General features: G+C 33.9%; 3 protein-coding genes and 2 long non-coding RNA genes across 7 annotated transcripts; 2 read left to right on the top strand and 3 right to left on the bottom strand.

Annotated features, from left to right (window-relative positions):
* Positions 1–1,841: 1,841 nt before the first annotated feature.
* On the top strand, positions 1,842–11,317 carry LOC103489002 (uncharacterized). The gene is made up of 3 exons (XR_537565.3): positions 1,842–2,259; positions 8,912–8,970; positions 10,833–11,317. It is a non-coding gene; the product is annotated as an uncharacterized LOC103489002 (long non-coding RNA).
* On the bottom strand, positions 3,098–6,529 carry LOC103489001 (polygalacturonase At1g48100-like). The gene is made up of 7 exons (XM_008447975.3): positions 6,008–6,529; positions 5,583–5,714; positions 5,113–5,343; positions 4,994–5,038; positions 4,690–4,897; positions 3,943–4,133; positions 3,098–3,754 (listed from the first exon to the last, which is right to left on the bottom strand). The coding sequence occupies exons 1-7, from the start codon at positions 6,398–6,400 to the stop codon at positions 3,362–3,364; spliced, it is 1,593 nt and encodes a 530-aa protein (XP_008446197.1). The 5' UTR covers positions 6,401–6,529; the 3' UTR covers positions 3,098–3,361.
* Positions 11,318–12,059: 742 nt separating the features above from the next.
* LOC103489000 (probable polygalacturonase At1g80170) lies at positions 12,060–15,229 on the bottom strand. 2 transcript variants are annotated; one of them, XM_008447974.3, is made up of 9 exons: positions 14,233–15,229; positions 14,027–14,155; positions 13,771–13,941; positions 13,646–13,666; positions 13,355–13,562; positions 13,189–13,270; positions 12,962–13,070; positions 12,748–12,864; positions 12,060–12,621 (listed from the first exon to the last, which is right to left on the bottom strand). In XM_008447974.3, the coding sequence occupies exons 1-9, from the start codon at positions 14,590–14,592 to the stop codon at positions 12,298–12,300; spliced, it is 1,521 nt and encodes a 506-aa protein (XP_008446196.2). In that variant the 5' UTR covers positions 14,593–15,229; the 3' UTR covers positions 12,060–12,297. The 2 variants fall into 2 exon arrangements, with proteins under 2 accessions (XP_008446196.2, XP_050947162.1); XM_051091205.1 differs by lacking the exon at positions 12,748–12,864 and having other exon boundaries at positions 12,060–12,747.
* Positions 15,230–15,379: 150 nt separating this feature from the next.
* On the bottom strand, positions 15,380–18,281 carry LOC103488999 (uncharacterized). Of its 2 annotated transcripts, none has more exons than XM_008447973.3 (5): positions 18,006–18,281; positions 16,964–17,289; positions 16,292–16,396; positions 15,869–15,916; positions 15,380–15,789 (listed from the first exon to the last, which is right to left on the bottom strand). In XM_008447973.3, exons 2-5 carry the CDS (start codon positions 17,216–17,218, stop codon positions 15,550–15,552), a joined length of 648 nt encoding a protein of 215 aa, XP_008446195.1. In that variant the 5' UTR covers positions 17,219–17,289; positions 18,006–18,281; the 3' UTR covers positions 15,380–15,549. The 2 variants fall into 2 exon arrangements, with proteins under 2 accessions (XP_008446195.1, XP_050947163.1); XM_051091206.1 differs by having other exon boundaries at positions 18,043–18,232.
* LOC107990793 (uncharacterized) lies at positions 15,913–17,289 on the top strand. Its single transcript, XR_001762590.2, has 2 exons — positions 15,913–16,138; positions 16,247–17,289. It is a non-coding gene; the product is annotated as an uncharacterized LOC107990793 (long non-coding RNA).
* Positions 18,282–18,456: the final 175 nt, after the last annotated feature.

Genomic DNA, 18,456 nt, shown 5'->3' on the forward strand with positions numbered 1-18,456 from the left:
TTTTTTTTTATTAATTTATTTTATATTAATTTGTATCATTTTAGTATGACGAGTTTTTAAGGAAAACTAGTAAGGGACGTTTAAAAGAAGTGGGTTATTATAGTCTTAGATTATTATAGTTTATGTTTAGAGTGTAGATTACTTTTGTTTGAATTATAATAGTATGCATTTGGTGGGTAGATTATTTTAGTTTGATAATAAAATAATAAACATTGTAGAAAAAAAAATGATGAATGTCAAATAGTAAGAACGATTGCAAATAGTAAATATTGTAGCAAATTGAAGGTTTTAAAATACCGTTTACTGTAGCTAATTGGAAACTTTTAAATTGTATTTGCTGTAGCAAAATGTGGTTATTACATACTTAGATAATATTCGTCCCAAATGGCCCCCAAGTGTTTAGTTAGATTACTAAACTTAAAGTTTTATTTTTCTATCGGTGTGTAGGTCTAGTTTTGAAATATCTAGATCCAATTTTTATATTTATGATACAATAATTTTGAATACCCTAAAATAAAAGATATTCAGGTCGATTCGAGTATAGTCATAAACTTGTATTATTTATCTTTGAAATTAGGGATTTGACGAAGGTTTAGGGTTTTGGAAAAAAAATGAAAGCCAAGTTAAAAAAAATAGTTTGACCAAACACTCGTTTTTGCTTTGGTAAAAAATTCACAAGACGTTTTTATGAACGATGAAAATCATTATATAATTATGTTTTGAAAATAATCAAAAGAAAAAATTAGATGGTCATTAGAGTGGACAAAAATATACGTGTTTATAATTGTATAATTAAAAATACATATATTTCTAATTATAAAGACGAAGGTAGTTTGTTAGTTAAAAAGAGATGTTAGGGTGTGTTTGAAATAAATTCTCCTATGTTGTTTGATTTAAAATGTAAGTCATTTTAAAAAATTTAATATGTTTTGACAACAACTTAAAATAACTTTTAAACTTCATTTTTAACGATTCATTTTCGAGAGTTCAAATAAAAATAAGGCTTTTCAAAAAAACATTTTTTTTAAAATCAATGTCAGATTTAAACATTTGTTAACAATCGTTTTTAATGGGGACTAAACTTCTAACATTTTAGGAAAAAATATGTTGATGAAAAAATTCAAATGCTAATACCATTTAGCTCAAACTTATGATTTGAGCAATTAAAAGTTATATATTATTGTCGTGATTGTCGTCATAGAATTGAAATTGTTGCAATAATCGCTAACCACTATTTAAATTATTGATAGGAAGGTTTTAATTGAAATAAAAAGTCAAATTTAGAGGAAATTTGTTTAATTATAACTTTTATATTTTACCTTAGATTTTTTTCCCTCTTTGTGTGGAGATAGATTGATGAGTTACTTGTATGTTTTTTTAAGTACAAATTAAGAGTGGAGGAATTTTGATATATACAAATGTTAGTTGAGTTAAACACTGGTTGACATTTGGTTAATTGTATTTAGGGAAAAAAATTGTTCAACAAAAACAATATTATTGCTTGAAAAAAAAAAGAACTTTATGGTATATAAAATGTGTTTCAATGACTAGATAGTCTTTATTTTTCCATTTTGTCTTCTCTTTTAATAGAACACTATTTATCCTTTGTGAGTAGTGAGTCAGATGACTCTTTCAGTATAATAGATACAATTGATATCAATTAGCTAAATTATTTAGGTGGAGATACTTAGCTACACTTTTAGTATAAGATCATTTGTTAGTTTATCTCCAATATGGATGAAAATTCGTTTGATAATTATTTTGCTTTTTGTTTTTTTTAGAAAATTAAGGTTATAGATAATCCTTTTACCTTTTTAAGTTTTTTCATTTCTTATTTACCTTCTACCGATTATTTAAAAGATTCCATCTAAATTTTAAAAGATCTAAAATAAGTAATTTTTGTTCTTGCTAAAAAAACCATGTTATGAAGAGAAAAAAAACATGCACAATTTTGGAAAGGGAAAAACAAAAAACGAAATGGTTCCAAACTGAATTGGCAGGAAAACAGGACGGGGCGGGAAGAAAAGGCGGGAGATGGAGAAACCGGAGAGGGGAAGATCTGCTCCGATCTAAAATCACACGGTAATTGTAACAAACTGTGCATTAGCGGGGAATTCTGCAATTGGATTTTGAATAGTCGGATTTGAAATCTTCCACCACCGTTTCGGAGAGAAACACAGGGGCATTGCAGATCCGGTCAAATTCTGGCCGTCGATGTGGCCTGGGTTCTCCTAACATCGTCTATCAACTGCCATCGAGGTCAGTCTGTACTCTTGAATCCCTTTACTCATCTATGCTTATTAACTGCTATTTCACTAGGATTTCTTCTAAATTCATTTCTATGTTCGAATCCTATGCGTTCGTAATCTTTTTGGACTTTGTGGTTAATGCAAGATATGTTTGATCATGCTACTGCCAATGATCCATTATGCTTAAAGGTTCCCTTGAGTAGGAGTATCTGTGAGGTTTCGACGGTTATTTCATAGGTTTGTTTTTGTCTGAGTATGCATCTCTGGTTCTCTTTCTTTTTTGCTATGAAGATCAGACAGAGTTATTAGGGAGAAGTCCTATAGTCTCTAGATTTGTTCATTTAAACTACTGTCGGTTTCCATGAGTCAACATCCCTTTTTGAATTGTAAAATAAAGAGAATGTAAATGAAAAAGTGCGTTAGATAGTTGTCTAGTGAGAATAGCTAAGATGCCTGCAGCCTAGTCCGAGCATTCTTGAATATCGAAACAAAAAGCATTCATTTGACTACTAGAATCCATTGGAGATGTTCTATTGGAGCCAGTTTGGGCAAGCAAAATCTCTAGATAAATTCGTGGGATGGACAAGAGTGGATCCTGATTCTTGGAAATTTTTGGTCCAGTTTCAAACTTGAAAAAATCGTGGGATATCTCCAGAATTTTATTAGTTGGTCAGGGTGTTCTTTTGTATCGTAAGTATGATTAACTATTTCTCATGGGTGGTTGAATGATATTTACCTGATGTGTTGTGGTGAGTTTTTTATTCTTTGTTTTATTTTCTCCTCGGTATGACATGCGGTTTTAGTTCAACGCATAATAAGTTCCAAAATTTTGATCCACAAAGAGATGGATTTATTAAAAACCTTCGTAGAGCCTTTAGTATAAAGTCACCCAATGAAGCGTACAATGACAAAGGAAAAAAAAACAGCATACTACTGCATTCTAGCCAAAACAACATGCCTGTATCTCAATGGGCTGAACTATAACTTTTACAGAGTAATCTTATGAACCATGACTACTAAAATGTACAAAGCATAGGTTCATGGTGTTAAAAGGGGTTGGAAAATCATGCCAACCACACAAGTGAATACACCAATAATTTTTGACTTCACACTCAACAAGAATCAAAATCATACTGAATTTGGTTGCTAGATGGCTTGCCAATCTGCAAACAGTCAATTGGTGGTACTGTAGGAGTTCTCAACTCTCCAAAAGTTTGCCAGCAGTAGGCCCCATATAAATGATAGAGTTCTTGCAGCGGCTTGAGCTCAATTGCAGTTAGTGATATATCTGTACATGGCAGATTATCACTACAAGCAAAGTGTACTGGCTTTACTGTGTAAGTACCTCGTATTCTTTCATAGTTTATTCCTGATAAAGCCACAGCTGAAGTTTGGTTCGAGCATTTGGCTTTGTCACAGTAGAATTGGTCTATAACTATTGGTATCTTAACCTCAGAAACCTGAATATTTGAGAAGAGGACTCCTTGTACAAAACCCAATCCACCCTGCAGATATATACTCTGGAATCAATTTTGAGATAGCTGGTTTTGTCTTACAGTGGATGTTTGCATATGAGTTTCTATCTTTCGCAATATAAAAGACTAATGCAAAATAAAGCATTTACTTAAATGATCAAAACTAGCACCATTGATAATGGGTTAAGTCCAAGGTGAAGTGTGCTTGGAACGCATACCTGCCACGTTTTAATTCTGACACCATTCATTGTGTTATGCATAATTACATCCCGGACTGTGATGTTAGAAACACAAGCCTTTGTGTTGTCCTTCCCCAGACTTCCAATGCTGATTCCATGTCCTGGGCCACAATTGACATTGTGTATATACACATTTGAGCAACCAGTTTGTATTGAAATACAGTCGTCACCTGTGTGTAAGTTCAAAGCTACCAGTCAGTTTTCATCCAGTATATGTCACTGCCAGGATTTTGTTATTTTGTTTGGGTTGTTGAATGTGAAGCTTGAAGCCAGAAGTTAGGTCGGCTAATAAAAATTGAAAAACTAGAACGTGACTACTGGCTTAGAATATTAAAAATCCTATTGGTATCTAGTTTTCTCATAATCAAATGTTGTAGGATTAGGCCGTTGTTTCGTAAGATTATTTAATTTGTGAATATGTTTGCTTGGTGTAAGACTTTAAGTTACATGAACGATAGCAAATAAATAGGAGACGCTTGGGAACTATCTATTTGCCTCAGGGTCTTGCATGTGGTTGCTGCTGGACAATGGCGATGAGGGATAAGCCCTCTGGTTGAAATTCTTTATCTTTTCCCTGGACCTATCCAAATTGACAAAAGTATTCCACTGGTTGATGTCATTGGGTTTTCCAATAGTTTTTAGAACTGTTTGGTCCTTGTATATGCAGGTTTCATTCTTTCATGTATGATGCCAAAACTAAATGATCCTATACAAAGTAATTCATACCACAAGAGAGTGTAGAGCTGTAGATTAGCACATCCTTGGAATTCTGCAGATGAATTCCATCAGTATTGAGACTATCACCTGGAGACGAAACATTAAAATCATGAACCAAGACTCCAATGCAATTGTCGAACTTGAGGTGACATTGAGGACTGTTCTGTATTGTTATGCCAGTGACGGTAACGTTAAAACTTCCATAAAACCTCAAAGCCTGTACAACACAAGAACAGAGCTTTGTCAAGGGATCTTTCACAAATTAGGAAACGAGCTCAAGAAATTTAAGGATCCAGTTCAGTATTTCACTTACAGTTGGTTTGATCCTAGGCATCTTTCCTACAAGCTCACTTCTTGCCTGCCATAGGTTTCAATATGAATTTAGAGAAAATGCCGCAGAGAATTCTTAGAAAGTGGGGTTTGAAGAGTTACCGGGGCTGGTGGCTTTTCTTGTACAGTGCTGTTTAGTGGGATAAGTAGTTTGAATTCATCGTCAATAGGATCATCATAAGGTGAAATTTCTTGCCACCATACCGAACCCCTTCCATCAATAACTCCATTTCCTTGAATAGTAAGTCCCATCAACTTTGTGAATTGTAGCCACTGCAATAGGCCTTTTCCCCAAACTTTGAAGTCCGTAGGTGCAATGATTGTCCCGTCCAACTTTTAAAAAAAAATTAGAAAAAAAAAGAAACAGTTGCAGTTCTATTAATTTTGATGGAAAACGTAATTTAAAAAAGAAATTGCTAAGTTCATGTCAATTAATTGGATGATTCATGAAAGGGACTAAGACTAGTAATGAGAATGATCGAAAACTATAAGGATAAAACTGACACAAGTAAGATTAAAGTTGGAGTAATTTGAAGCCTTGATTCTAAATGCTTTAGTGCAAGGTTTGGTACCTGGAATACGATATCGGGCTGGCAGTACGGACCAGAGAAGGAGATGGGACCTACTAAAAAAACGTATTTTGATGGGACGATGAAGGTTGATGCTGCCACCTTGCAACTGGCTGTCCATGTGTCCTGAAATGCCTGCGATATACACGATTTTTTTACTGTTACGTCTGTTTACTGACGGTAAAAAAGACTCTTAACTGTTTGGCGTTAGTTTTCAGGATGCTGCCTACTCCACCCAATTATTCTTGCTCAAATCCTGACCCAACTGCCATAACGAGATTCCGCCTTTCTAGATGGTCCCACCCCACCTTTTCCATTTCCCTTCCCCGTAAAATACCATTTCCACCACACGTACTCATAAATTCATAATGTGTAATTGTAAGTTCATAACTACTTTTAAGAAGATACAGATTTTAATAATCTTTCACCTTAGTGTCATCGGTTTTTCCATCGCCTTTAGCTCCAAAATCCAGTACGTTAAACATGAAAGAATGGCCCCCCTTCTGGGGCGGCGGACTGCGAGGGATATTTGGTTTCGGCTTAGTAACTGGCCTTGGCAGTGGTTGCGGCGTTTTATGAGACGGTCGTGGCTTTGTCTTTGATGCACTGCCATGGTGGTTGCCTTTATGAGAACCACCGTGACTGTGAGCCTTCCCTTTCTTGGAGTAGAGAGCAGGGGAAGCCACTCTGTTCTGCCTCCAATAATGCTTGCTTCTAACTCTTCCATGGCAGCCCTCCAAACTGGAAGACCAGACAAGAAATGCCACCGCAAACATAAATGTGAGCCCTCTGAAACTTATCCCTTCCATTTTCATGTACATTTGAGAGACAGAAGAAGAAAGATGGATAGATAGAAAGATAAGTTCAGTTTTTAGAGAGACAAAGCAGTTTAGGGTTGTTTAAATAGAGAAAGGGACTTCAAAGCTAGGACCAGTAAGTCTATGCATGGAGAAGCCAAGCCATAGAAGCTAAGCAAGGCTATCATTTTGATTTTAGACTAACTATTACCCACGCTCCATGGATTTGGCCACGTGTCCAGGAATTTGCCGATAGAGCCTTTTAACTTATTTAATATACTTACCAAAGTCTAGTTAAAATAATCAAGTAGCACTACTTGGTTCTTATGACACACAACACGACGTGGTATAAGTATAACGTAGAACCAGATGTATGAAGATTAGCCAAGATTCTTTTGTACATTGGTTGTACCTGGTTGTCTGATTCACCATCTAGGATATGTGTGGTTTATTTGTAATATTTAGAAGTGAAATAATTAATTAAGCATATAATTGAGGAGTTAAAAAGATAAAAGACGAAATCAGGACATGTGATTTTGTGGGTCTATAAGGGTAAAAGATCGGAGGGCCGGCACTGAAATATTTCAGCTCATCATAGTCACATGCAACTATCACGGGCCAATCTTCTCTCTCCCAAATTCCCACTACATTATGACATTTCACTCCCCGCTAATAATAAACCGGTAGATTACGACAGTATGTGTTAAAGTGAAAATAACAGTATGTGTTAAAGTGAAAAGAGGACAAGTAGAAAATTGTAAATGTAACAAAAAAAAATTGAAATAGTCATATTGTAGTTAATTATAATTTATAATAGTTGGCAACATGAACTATTATAATTGGAGACTCAAACACGGAGTAGTTGACTCCATCCACCTGAAGTTGGTGGTTTAAACATTCCCATAAAATCTTTCTTTCATGCATCTAGTGGTGTAATTTTGTTGGTCAAAATGGGGTGACTTTTTTTTGAATAATTTCTTCCTCACAAAAGAAGAGCAGAGAGAGAGGGTGTTTTTGACATGTTCAATTGTTAATGAATGACCTACGTTCTTCAGGGAGTTTGTGAGTGTACCGTTTCAAGCAAGAAAGTAAAAAGGTCATATGGATGTCATAAGGATGTTTGCTTGAAAGGACTGATCTTTTATACCAAACCGAGGTAACCAATAATGAAAGTAGAAGTTTTCTGCCCATGGTTTTGGGATACAAATCAATGCCCAAACTTGTTCATTTGAATTTTTCTTATACAATACTAAATTTACCTTCATTCATCAATTTAAGTTTTTAAATCTATCAAAATCTATTAGTGATATAACACATTCTTTGAAGTCATTATTTTGGTGTGACTTTCAAGTATCTTTTTTCCTTAGTTGTTATTAAATAGACCTTCTCGACCCTGTTGCTATTGTTTTTTTTTTTTTGTTGGTTTTGTTTTTTCTTTCTTTTTCTTTTCTTTTTTTTTTTTTGTGTGAAAATGACATGAAATGGAGAAGGGAAGTTAATTTGATTGGGAGGAAAATACTTAATTAAAAAGTGGTTAATGTGACTCTGAGTATTTAAAGCTTTTTGGATGTATACATCTCTGTGGCTAGCTAGGCTCCTGAATATTGTTGTCTTTACATCTGTCTTTTTACTGTTTTCTAAACTATTGACTAATTCCCCAATTCTCTCTTCCCTCTCGCTCCCTTAACTATAAGAATAAAACCCAACTACGTCTTACTGTCAAGCCCATAATGGGACTCGAATTATTAGAAAATATGCTCTTAAATAAATTGTTGACTTCTATTTTCTTTAGAAAAAAAAATAAAGTTGAGGCATTGAATTATTGTTTTAAGACTTTGTCCATCAACCAAATGATTTGTTTTATTTCAAGTGACTTGTATATTATATGATTGAAAAATCTTTAGGTACGACTTAAATTGCAACTACCTTTATGCGCTTCTTTAAATTATCTAATACATCAAATATTCTTCTAACGTTTTTTTTAATATTTTAATTCATTATTTGTGGGTTAAACTTATCAAAATATTTTTAAATTTTCAAAAATAAAAAAAATACGCTTGAACTTTTAAAAAGGGTTTGAATTTCACACTTAGTTAATTTCATACGGAAATCATTAATATCTTCTAAATTTTAAAAGCTTCAAAAATATCTATAAACGTGAAAAAGTAGTTCACGTGGGATTTCTTTTGCTTAACTTAAAGTTTAATGTCGGATAAAATGGTGTGTAAAAACTTTAAACTAATAAATCTAGGTATTCTAAGAATAGTAAAATAAATTAAAATATTTATAAATTATAATAAAATTTTAGATTCTATCAATATAAAAATTAATAGATTTCTATTCCTGTCTATCTATCCCTGCCTAAAAATATTATTGATAGAAGCGTATTAATGTTTATTATTAATAGAATATGAAATTTTACTTTTGTCAAAATTGTTATTTTTTACAATTTTTTATAAACGTCTATGTAGTATACCGGCATAAAGAGCATTTTAAAACTTTTTATCCTTTAAAATTTTTCATTTATTTTTGCAGGGTTTCTATTCATATACGAAGAGCATGGTATCTCTAATGATTTCCATCCGAGATGAAAGGTGATTGTATTTCTACACTTTTTTTTTTTTTTTAAGTTTAAGGGTTTTTATTCATAGACATTTTTTTATCATTTAACCTAAATATAATTTAATGATCCGTCAAGCTCTTATTAAAATTTGAGACATATTTTCTAGTATTATAATCTGCGACAAGATGTAAGTGAAAATTGTTAATATATTATAGGTGAAACTAATTTTTTAAAAGATTAAGGGCCAAATTGGGAAAAAATATAAGATTAGGTATCATGCAATGCATTTTTTTAGACGAACCAATTAATGCATTTAATCAATTATATATTTAAACCCAATTTGCTTTTATATTTTTACGTCGACACCTTCAATCTCCATATGATTAATCTTTTAAAATTCCCTCTTGTACTTTTTTTTAAGAATTAAATTCTTAATGAATGTTTAAAATGTGTTCTTCTGTCAAGGTGAAATCGGTTAACGTCATTTTTTTTTGGTTTTATTTAACATCATTCAATAAAGAACTATTACATACACAAAGGTAAAGCATGAGTCTGCCGACAAAATTTGAAGTATATCAAAGATTCAAAATGTAGGCACAAATTAAAGTGGACTCAAAACTATTGGTACAAATGCAGAAATGGTAACTAATCTCAACTTATTTTTAATGGTTGCAAAACCTAATACTTTTTAATATTGATTTTTTTTTTATTTTGTGTAGTTTGATTAGTCAAGATATACATTCTCAACTATTAAAAAAAATACTTACTATTTGAAAATATGTTTCACATTAAAATAAAATCATTATCCAAACAAACAAATTTGCCTCTCATATTTATCTTGTTATCTTGTTCTCTTTTAAACTTTTTTTTTTCTTCTCACACTTTTTATTGGTAACTTTTTCTCTTGACATGTTTTATCCTTAAAATGTTTCTTTTTTTTCTTGACGTTTCTAACTTTTTAGTCTAACAAGAGATTACATCGAAAATTTTATAGAATATTTTGAAATTTAGAAAGCAAAAAAGTTAATTGATTTTGAAAGTCATATTATCATGTACAAAATGAACTTAACTAAGTGATATTGAACTTTCATTCTTAGAGATAAAAAAGATTCAATTTTTTATCCTACCTTTTACCGTTAAAAAAGTTGGAATATACTTCCATTCTTGAGAAAGACATCATAATACTAACATCCAAATGAAACCATGGTAATTAATGCGGGTGTTAAATGCTTTATTCATTAATTTAATTGTGTGTGATGATTAATGATGTCTATCCAATTATAGTGTGGCACATGCCTTTTATTTTGGTTTTTGTGAAAAATAAACGAGTGAATGAGGAGAATAGAATGTGATAAGGAAACAGCAAACAAGGGAGTTTTGAGAAAGACGTGAGTTTTAATTCAAATGCTCGTGAACCCTTTTTATTCTTTATAGCCTTCTCGTGAACTTCACAAATGTAATAGCTATGCTCACTCATTCATTCCCTTATGTTCAATCATCACCATTTTCTTTTTGCTTCTATATTTTCATAGTTATATGTACTTGATCATTTTTGGATATTCTCACCATATTTTTGGATTCCAATTCTTCTAACATTTGGGTTCTAATTTTTATTTTAATTTGTTAGTATACATATATCTTAGAGAAATAACATACAATACTTGAGTATAATTCTAAAGGTAGTTCTTGAATTTTCAGGTTTGTATTTAATACATTATTAAAGTCTATATTAAACATGAAATTGAAAACTTAAAAGACTAAGAAAGACTAAACTTATAACCCAACTAATTTAAAAAAACATGAGAAGAAGGTTTTGAACCACATACGTTTTTTTTCTGAGAAGAGTAAATTATATGATATATAAAATAAAATGTTATTATTTAATTGATACAGATCACATGTGAATGCAAAAAGGTGTAAGTGATCCGCAAGAACAAGAAGATTGGTTTATTAAAGAAAGAGATCAAGAAACATCCACGTTTATGGTAGAAGACATGTGAATTTTGAGTAAGAGGCTTATGAAGAAATAGGAATCACCCATTGAAGATGAGGAAGATTGGTCACAGAGGCATCTTAAATAATTCGTCCCATACCTAAAAAACAGTGAATATATATATATATATATATATATATATATATATATATATATATATATATATATATATATATATCTTATATTATATTATCATATCCGGGTTATTTTACAAAATTGAGACTTAGAATTGTATGGTGGTGACCTAGAACGAAAATTTGGTCATCGTCACACTTTTGAAGTAATTTTAAACCTGTCCAATTTTGATTCTTAGCTTTTTGAAACGACCTGTCCCTACCATTTCTATCTTTATTCCACTGAGAAAAAGGGACTTTCTTTTGACAAACCTCACGGATCTATTTGTTTGCAACCCCCTGACCCCCAATAATTTTATGCTTCCTCTCTTTGTTTGAAATGTAGCAAAGGTCAATACCCTTCAAGTTTAGGGCTCTTTGCTGATAAGGGTAAATGCCTTTGGGGCTCTTCTCCATATATGCTAATGTCACTGTCTATGTGACTGCCCTTCAAGTTATGCCTAAGCATTTCTCCACAGCTTAAAAAATCGTATACTTCCCTTCAAGTTGTCATTGGATACCAATATCTTTATTTTCATTTTCTATTTCTTGAAAAGTGAATTTGGTTTTGTGGGGTGTGGATGTGTTTTTCCTCTGTTTCATTGACCATCAGTTAGTGGAGATACCCATTTTGATACAATTACTCCATTGGACCACTTTGTCTTGTTCCATGACTTAATACGCCATCTTTCGCTTTCAAGAAGTTGAAATACCACCAGAAACTGCCATGTTTTTTACTTTATTTTTGGTAATTTCATTAAGAATGTTGAAGGGAAGGCTCCAATTTGATATGTTTGCTGAATGTCTACTGTACTCCATTAACAGTGGTCCTTCTTTTTCAATCCTCCCTTGTTCTTTCTCACTACTGTTCACTAGTCCCTATCATTTGTAGATATTGTATAGTTTTCTTTGGGGGGGGGGGGGGGGGGGGGGGGGGGGGGGGGGGGGGGGGAGTGATGTGTATACCATATATAGTTAGAACTAGAAAGCCATCAATCATATGCCATATGAAACTTTGATTTTAAAAGACTTTACTACAAACTCAAAATATGTATATTTTCTTCTAGCAATAGTACAATCATTTACTTCATAGTCTATATTTCTATTTAGACGTTAAAAGGGTAGGAATAATTGTGTATGCTATGTAAATATATGCTACAAATATTTCCTGAGTTGGTGATCACCTGAAAACCAAGCTCTACCAAAATATGATCCCTTTAGTAGTTTAGTTTAGATACACAGGACAATAAGCTCAGAGCTCAGTATGAACAATGTGCTGTTCAGTAGGGAGTTGCACTGTCTCCAGCTCCAGAACTTGCGTCTGATCTGAAGCTGCAAAGTTATTGTCGCTGGAAGTTAAGCAGTCTGCCGATGGGTGCACAATGCCATACCCAAAGCCTTGAGCAGCGTGGCAATAGGTCTCCACTGTTCCATCCGTTTTCTCCAAGTTGACATTGCTTAGAATTATGTTGCTGCATGGAACACTGTCACTACAGGCGAATTTCATTGCATTCTTGCTCGTTGTGGTTCCACTTATGTTTCGGTACATGATTTGGCTTATTTTCACGGCTGATGTCTGGCAGAAACAAAAGGCATTGAACTCGATGATGAACAATGAACAAACTGTCCTACTGTATGGTCTTATATTTGATGTTACTGTTTGATTAGAAGCCAAATTCTGGATTTTGAGGGAGTATAATACCTGAGTTTCACAAGTAGTAGGAGAGTCACAGTAAAACTGATCGATGATAATGGGGTTCTCAACATCTTCCATTCGCACATTTTCGAAGCGTACGGAACGGACATATCCAGAACCTCCCTGTATCACATGAATAGAAAAATTTTCCCTTTGTGCTTGGTTGTAATCAACCATGTAAAATAAGTATGAAAATGGGGGTGAAAGCTGTGATTCTAACCTGCCAAGTTTTGATTCTAACACCATTTGTTGTCTCTCTGAGGAAGGCTGTGTCTAACACCACCTTTGTCACAATGCCAGTGGAGTTGTCTTTCCCTAAACTTCCAATGCTGAGGAACACAATTCCGCAACAAACAAACAAAGAGAGAAATTCTAAGGCATTGATCTGGTTTTTGTGCTTGAAATAAATCAAACAGCGGCGAGTGAAACAAAAACATTTGCAAATACCTGATCCCATGTCCTGGTCCGCATGATATTCCCTTCATTTTGATGCCAGAACTAGCATTAACAATGGATATGCAGTCATCGCCTGCATATAAATTGCAAAACCATTATCAATTAATACTCTTTCCAGCCAGTTTAGATGGTAATAAGTGAAGGTCAGAATGAAAACCTGTTGAAATTTTGGAGTTTTGAACTACAACATTAGTTGATTGAGTGATATGGATTCCGTCAGTATTGGGGCTATCTCCTGGTGCTGACACTCTTACCTCCGTAATTCTAACTGTTTCAGACCGCGCAATGGTGAAATGCATCTGTTGGCTGTTCTGTATAGTAAGGCCTTTTACTCTTATATTTGAACTTGAGTCAATGGTAAATGCCTGCAAGAAATCCCTTAAATCAGAATGTATTACACATGAAAAAATCAAGATTTTCATTCAGAGGAGAGTGGTTTTGTCCTTACTGTTGGTGCTCCTTTGCAAGGCTGGAAGAAGAAAAAAAAAATCAGAAAACTATAGAAGATTAACGTTTCAAGAACGTAGCATAAGAAGTGAGAAACAAGCACAGAAATAGTTAAATTTTTTTTACCCTGGACTTGTTCTTTTTACAGGACTCTGCCCACCATTTCTCGCCGGATCCATCAATAACTCCATCTCCTTGAAAGGTAGCTGCATTTAGTTTCGTAAATTCTAGCCATTGTCTCGGAAACTTCGGATCCCATAGCTCTGGTTCATCTGGTGCAACTATTGTTCCTTCAATCTGCAAAGTTAACTTATCATTCATCCATGATTTACCCATCTTATTTATTTGGGGGTAAAAAATTCCTTATATTTTTGTGGCTTACCTGGATTACCATACCATCTTTGCATGGCCCTTTAAAAGTGGTTGCATTCACCAGATATCTCTTTTCTTTTGGCACCAAAAGAACTGATTTTGAAGTGCTGCAGGCAGTCTCCCAAGCCTTCCTGAAAGCCTGATTGCAAAAGAAACACTTTTACTAAAGTAACATTTCTACAAAAACCATATTTCCAAACAGAAATATCAATGTACCATAGTATCATCTGTTACTCCATCTCCAACCGCATCGAAACTATCCACATTCATCAGAATCTTGCTCCCACGCTCACTTCTCCACGCCGGGACTGTGTACGAGTACACGACATCATCGTCCTCTTCTTCAATGTCGAAACTTTCAAGTTCTTCAATCATGTCAATGTCGCTATCAGACACGAAAGTACCTGAAACTCCATAGGCAATGATCAACAACCCAAGTAGGGAAAGAAGGAATAATTTATCCATTTCAGTCGAGTTGTTAGAAGAGATTACTAGAGTAATTTGTATTAATGCAATGATAGAAAGGAAGAGGTTAGAATTTATAAAGGAAAATAAAGAAGCCATTTTAGTGGGCATATGGCTTTGCTTGAAAGCAGATTAAGGGGAGGTCGCCATTTTCCAATATGCCTACACGTAAAGTAGAAGAGAAAGATTTTGAAGTTTCTTTGCTTTACTCTAAAACCAGCACACCAAATTCAACACCGCCATTGAGGCGTTTTGTTTTGTTTCTCGCCCCTATCGCTTTCTCTTTGTTGCAATCTCATTTCACAAATTTTTTTTTTTCCTCAGCATTCTCAATTCTCAAGTTTCTTCTATGCATGGTCAAAATAGTGGCAATACTACTATTTTTTGTACATTAAAAATGTGGGGAAAAAAACTCCCCATTTCCTCATAAATAATAAGATAGGAAACCTTTTTTTTTTTTTTTTCTTTTTTAGTAATTCTTTTGATAATTAATATGATTGTACTGGTTGGTTTGTGGTAGTTTATATAGTTACAAAAATGGTCAGTTCTTTCCATGGATGAAAAACAAAATTGCTTATTTAATCGATATTATTTGATAGTATTTATGAAGATTCTAATTTATTATCAGCAAAGATAACCCAAAGAATTTAATAATTAAAACTATATTTCCATATATGTTCAAGGACAATTAAGAATTTTGAATTGCCATTATTGACATGTTATCAAATCATTGAATCGTATCCTGTATTTTCCATCTCTAGATGAAGCATTTTATTTTAGAATATGAACAATGCATTTCAATGATTTCATACAGTTTACAGCCTATTTTCATTTTATGCTTTTATTCCATTAATTCATTAGTGGCTATCACTAGACAAGGAGTTTCCAGAAATAGAGATGCACAACAATCATGTAGATTTATTTCTTTTTTCTGTTTTGGGGGGAAATGGATAGGATTCAATAAGGTATAATAATGAAAGCCCCTTACTTGCAAGAAACAGAATTTCACAGCTTGGAAATGAACATTTATAGAAATGATGGAGCAAACACAGGAAATAAAAATAAATTTTAACATGTAGACGCAATGGCTTCTAAAAGTGAGTGAACGAAACGCATCTGGGTTTCTTTGTCGATTTTTGAAAACAGAGGAACATGGACAAACAATGATTTGTGACCCTTCTGTTCTGCAAATCTGAGGGAGTGGTAATATACATAATTGCAAACAAAACGACCCGCATCCGTTGATAATATCACGTTAAAGCTTTTCGCCTTCAACTTCTCTAAGATCACCAGAGCCGAGCAGGATGTCTTTGAAACAAATAATTGCTTGTAAGTTACATTCCAAACCTATGATAGAGTTCACAAGCAAAAGGCAAAAGAGAGGTACCTTTCTAATCATTGAGATTTCCCCATCCTCGGAGACTATTGGAAGTTTCTGGGTTCAAAAAAGAACAACGGTGAAGAAACAATGCAAACAAGAAGACAGCTCCCATAGATTTACATTGTTTTTGGTTTTTCTTTTTCTTGCCATATGTTCATTATGCCATGATTTAATCGTTTCTCTTCTGCAATTAGAAATGATGAGTTATTTCTATCCAAATTCATCAAGAAGACAGATGGAAACATTTCCAAGTTCCAGACGAAACAGAAAGCTAAGGTGATCCGTTTGTTTCTGTCACCATCCACAGTTTATTAACTTTTTTTTCACAATGATTACATTACAAGATTACTAATTTTGCCTGAAATGTCTATATTGTTATGCAAGGAACTTTTTGAAGACACGAGTCTAGAAGTAAGAGAGGAAATCAACCTGAGGCTGCCATCCAAGTTCGTCTGCATAACGGAAAGTAGCTTCATTCACAGCTTGCCATTCAATAGCAAACCTCGTTGAACCACTATTTACCCCCAAATGAAGCTGAAAGAACATGAATAACAATATAACATCAGTAAATGGGAAAATTTTCCTTTCTTTCTATGTGTGACTTATCTCCTTCTCGTTACTTTTAGTCGAATAAACAAGTTACCGAATATAGTGTAATATTGTCACGTTAGAATAAAAAACATACTTCTTCATTTTACTGAGTTTAGACTTTATGTAATAAATACACTCAATCTAAAAGTCCCAATAAATATATTCACACCAAACACTTTCAATAAGCAAAAATTTCATTCTCCTCTTTCTACCTTCCCATATTTATCTTCTTTGAACTTTAAAGTGCAATAGACCAAAAGAGGGTCTACTGTGCTATAGAATGATTTGAATCACACAACGTTTTAATTGAGTTGTTGAGTTGAACAGGATAGAGGATTTCTTGAGAAGAGTGATGTACTCAAGAACTCAAGCCTCCGCATAATTGTCTATGTATTTGTTTCTCAATGTTTCCTTCGTTATAGAATAACTACATCAGAACTACTAGTGAGCATTAAGATTGTGTTCGATAAAAAGATTATGCAAAACAAAATAGATGGTAAAAAAACTGACCCATACGACTTTGTTGGTTTCAGTCACATTTGAGATGCCAGATTCCAGAACTTTGTGGAGCACTGGAAGAGCACCATCTCCAGCTGCATCAAGAACTGTGCAACTTCCAAGAGTGACACCAGCAGGTAACCCTTTTTCTTCTACGAAAGCCTTCAAGTCACTGACAATAGCCTCGGTAGGATTTTCAGCAACCCCATGGAATTTCTTAAATCCAGTTACGTGAATTGTAACCCCACTTGGTCCTTCAGAACCCATTTCTTTCACTTGACCCCGCAAACAATTCCCCGTTGTTTGTCAAGACTTTTTTTTGCTACTAAGACCTCCCCCTGAAAGACCAACCAAAGAATTAGAAACAGTCTCTTCTCCCTTTCCAAGAGTTCATTAGATTTGTGAACTTGTTAAGTGACATTAAGATGAAAAATGCTAATGTCAAGAGATATATTGAGATCAAATTAATTTTCATAAAGCCGATGATCCAAACTGAAACTTTTAAGAGACCTCCTTATCAACATGCCTATATTTATATAACAAATAAACACTTGCTCTAATGTAATAAAGAGCAATTGTATTTCTCCTTGGTATTAACACCCACACCTCAATAAATTCAACTAGAAACAATCAGATCAAGCTCTTGGGGAAGCACAAAACGTTGACCTAAAGTCAACCAGAACTTTGCATGGAACAACAATCAATCTCCTGACATTAGAAGAAACTGAAATCAAATTTCAACAACTCTTTTACATCACTATGATAGATCTTGTCAACCCAAACACAAGGATTGACAACGTCGCTGGGAACAGAAACCTTTAAACTATTTAATCTAAAATACAAAATCAAACTCTAAACTGATACGAAACGATCCGGAGAAGATGACAATAAACAAGCCGTTCAATGAACGGCTTGAACTAAACCAAAAAAAAAAAAGAGAGAGAACGACCCGCAACATGGCCGGAGCTGAGAAGTTGACCAAATTACAGAATCCCCTTAAAAGCAGAGACAAATTGGACACAAAAAATAAAAAGAAAGAAAGAAAGAAACTCACAGAAAAAGGCGATTCCGGTAAAAGACTAGGAACTCGCCTTGAACGCCGGAGTCGGAAACGGAGTCTTAGGCGAAATTGAGATCCCAATCGGCGGTTTGAGGAGGTAGAGAGAAGCAAAAAATGGCTGCGGGTGAAACAGAAACGTGATCCGATTCCAACATAAATGCCGCTTACCAGGCTGTCACGGCGGCGGGATTCATCCATTTATTTATTTATATTATGTTGTTGACTCGGCGTTTTCCGACAAAGTCGAATATTAAAAGGGATAATGATTCGGTTTTATCTTTAAATTTTGGGTTTGAAAGTGTTGATTATAATTACGCCCACAAATTAGTAAAACTACAATCTCTGCCGTCCGTTCTTTGAATTCTCCAATCCAACCGTACAATATTATAGACAGTGATAGCTATTCAAAGTCGTCTCATTAGGGCCCAATTCAGTTAAACAAAGC

This window comes from Cucumis melo, chromosome 10, assembly GCF_025177605.1.
Source record: "Cucumis melo cultivar AY chromosome 10, USDA_Cmelo_AY_1.0, whole genome shotgun sequence".
NCBI lineage: Eukaryota > Viridiplantae > Streptophyta > Magnoliopsida > Cucurbitales > Cucurbitaceae > Cucumis > Cucumis melo.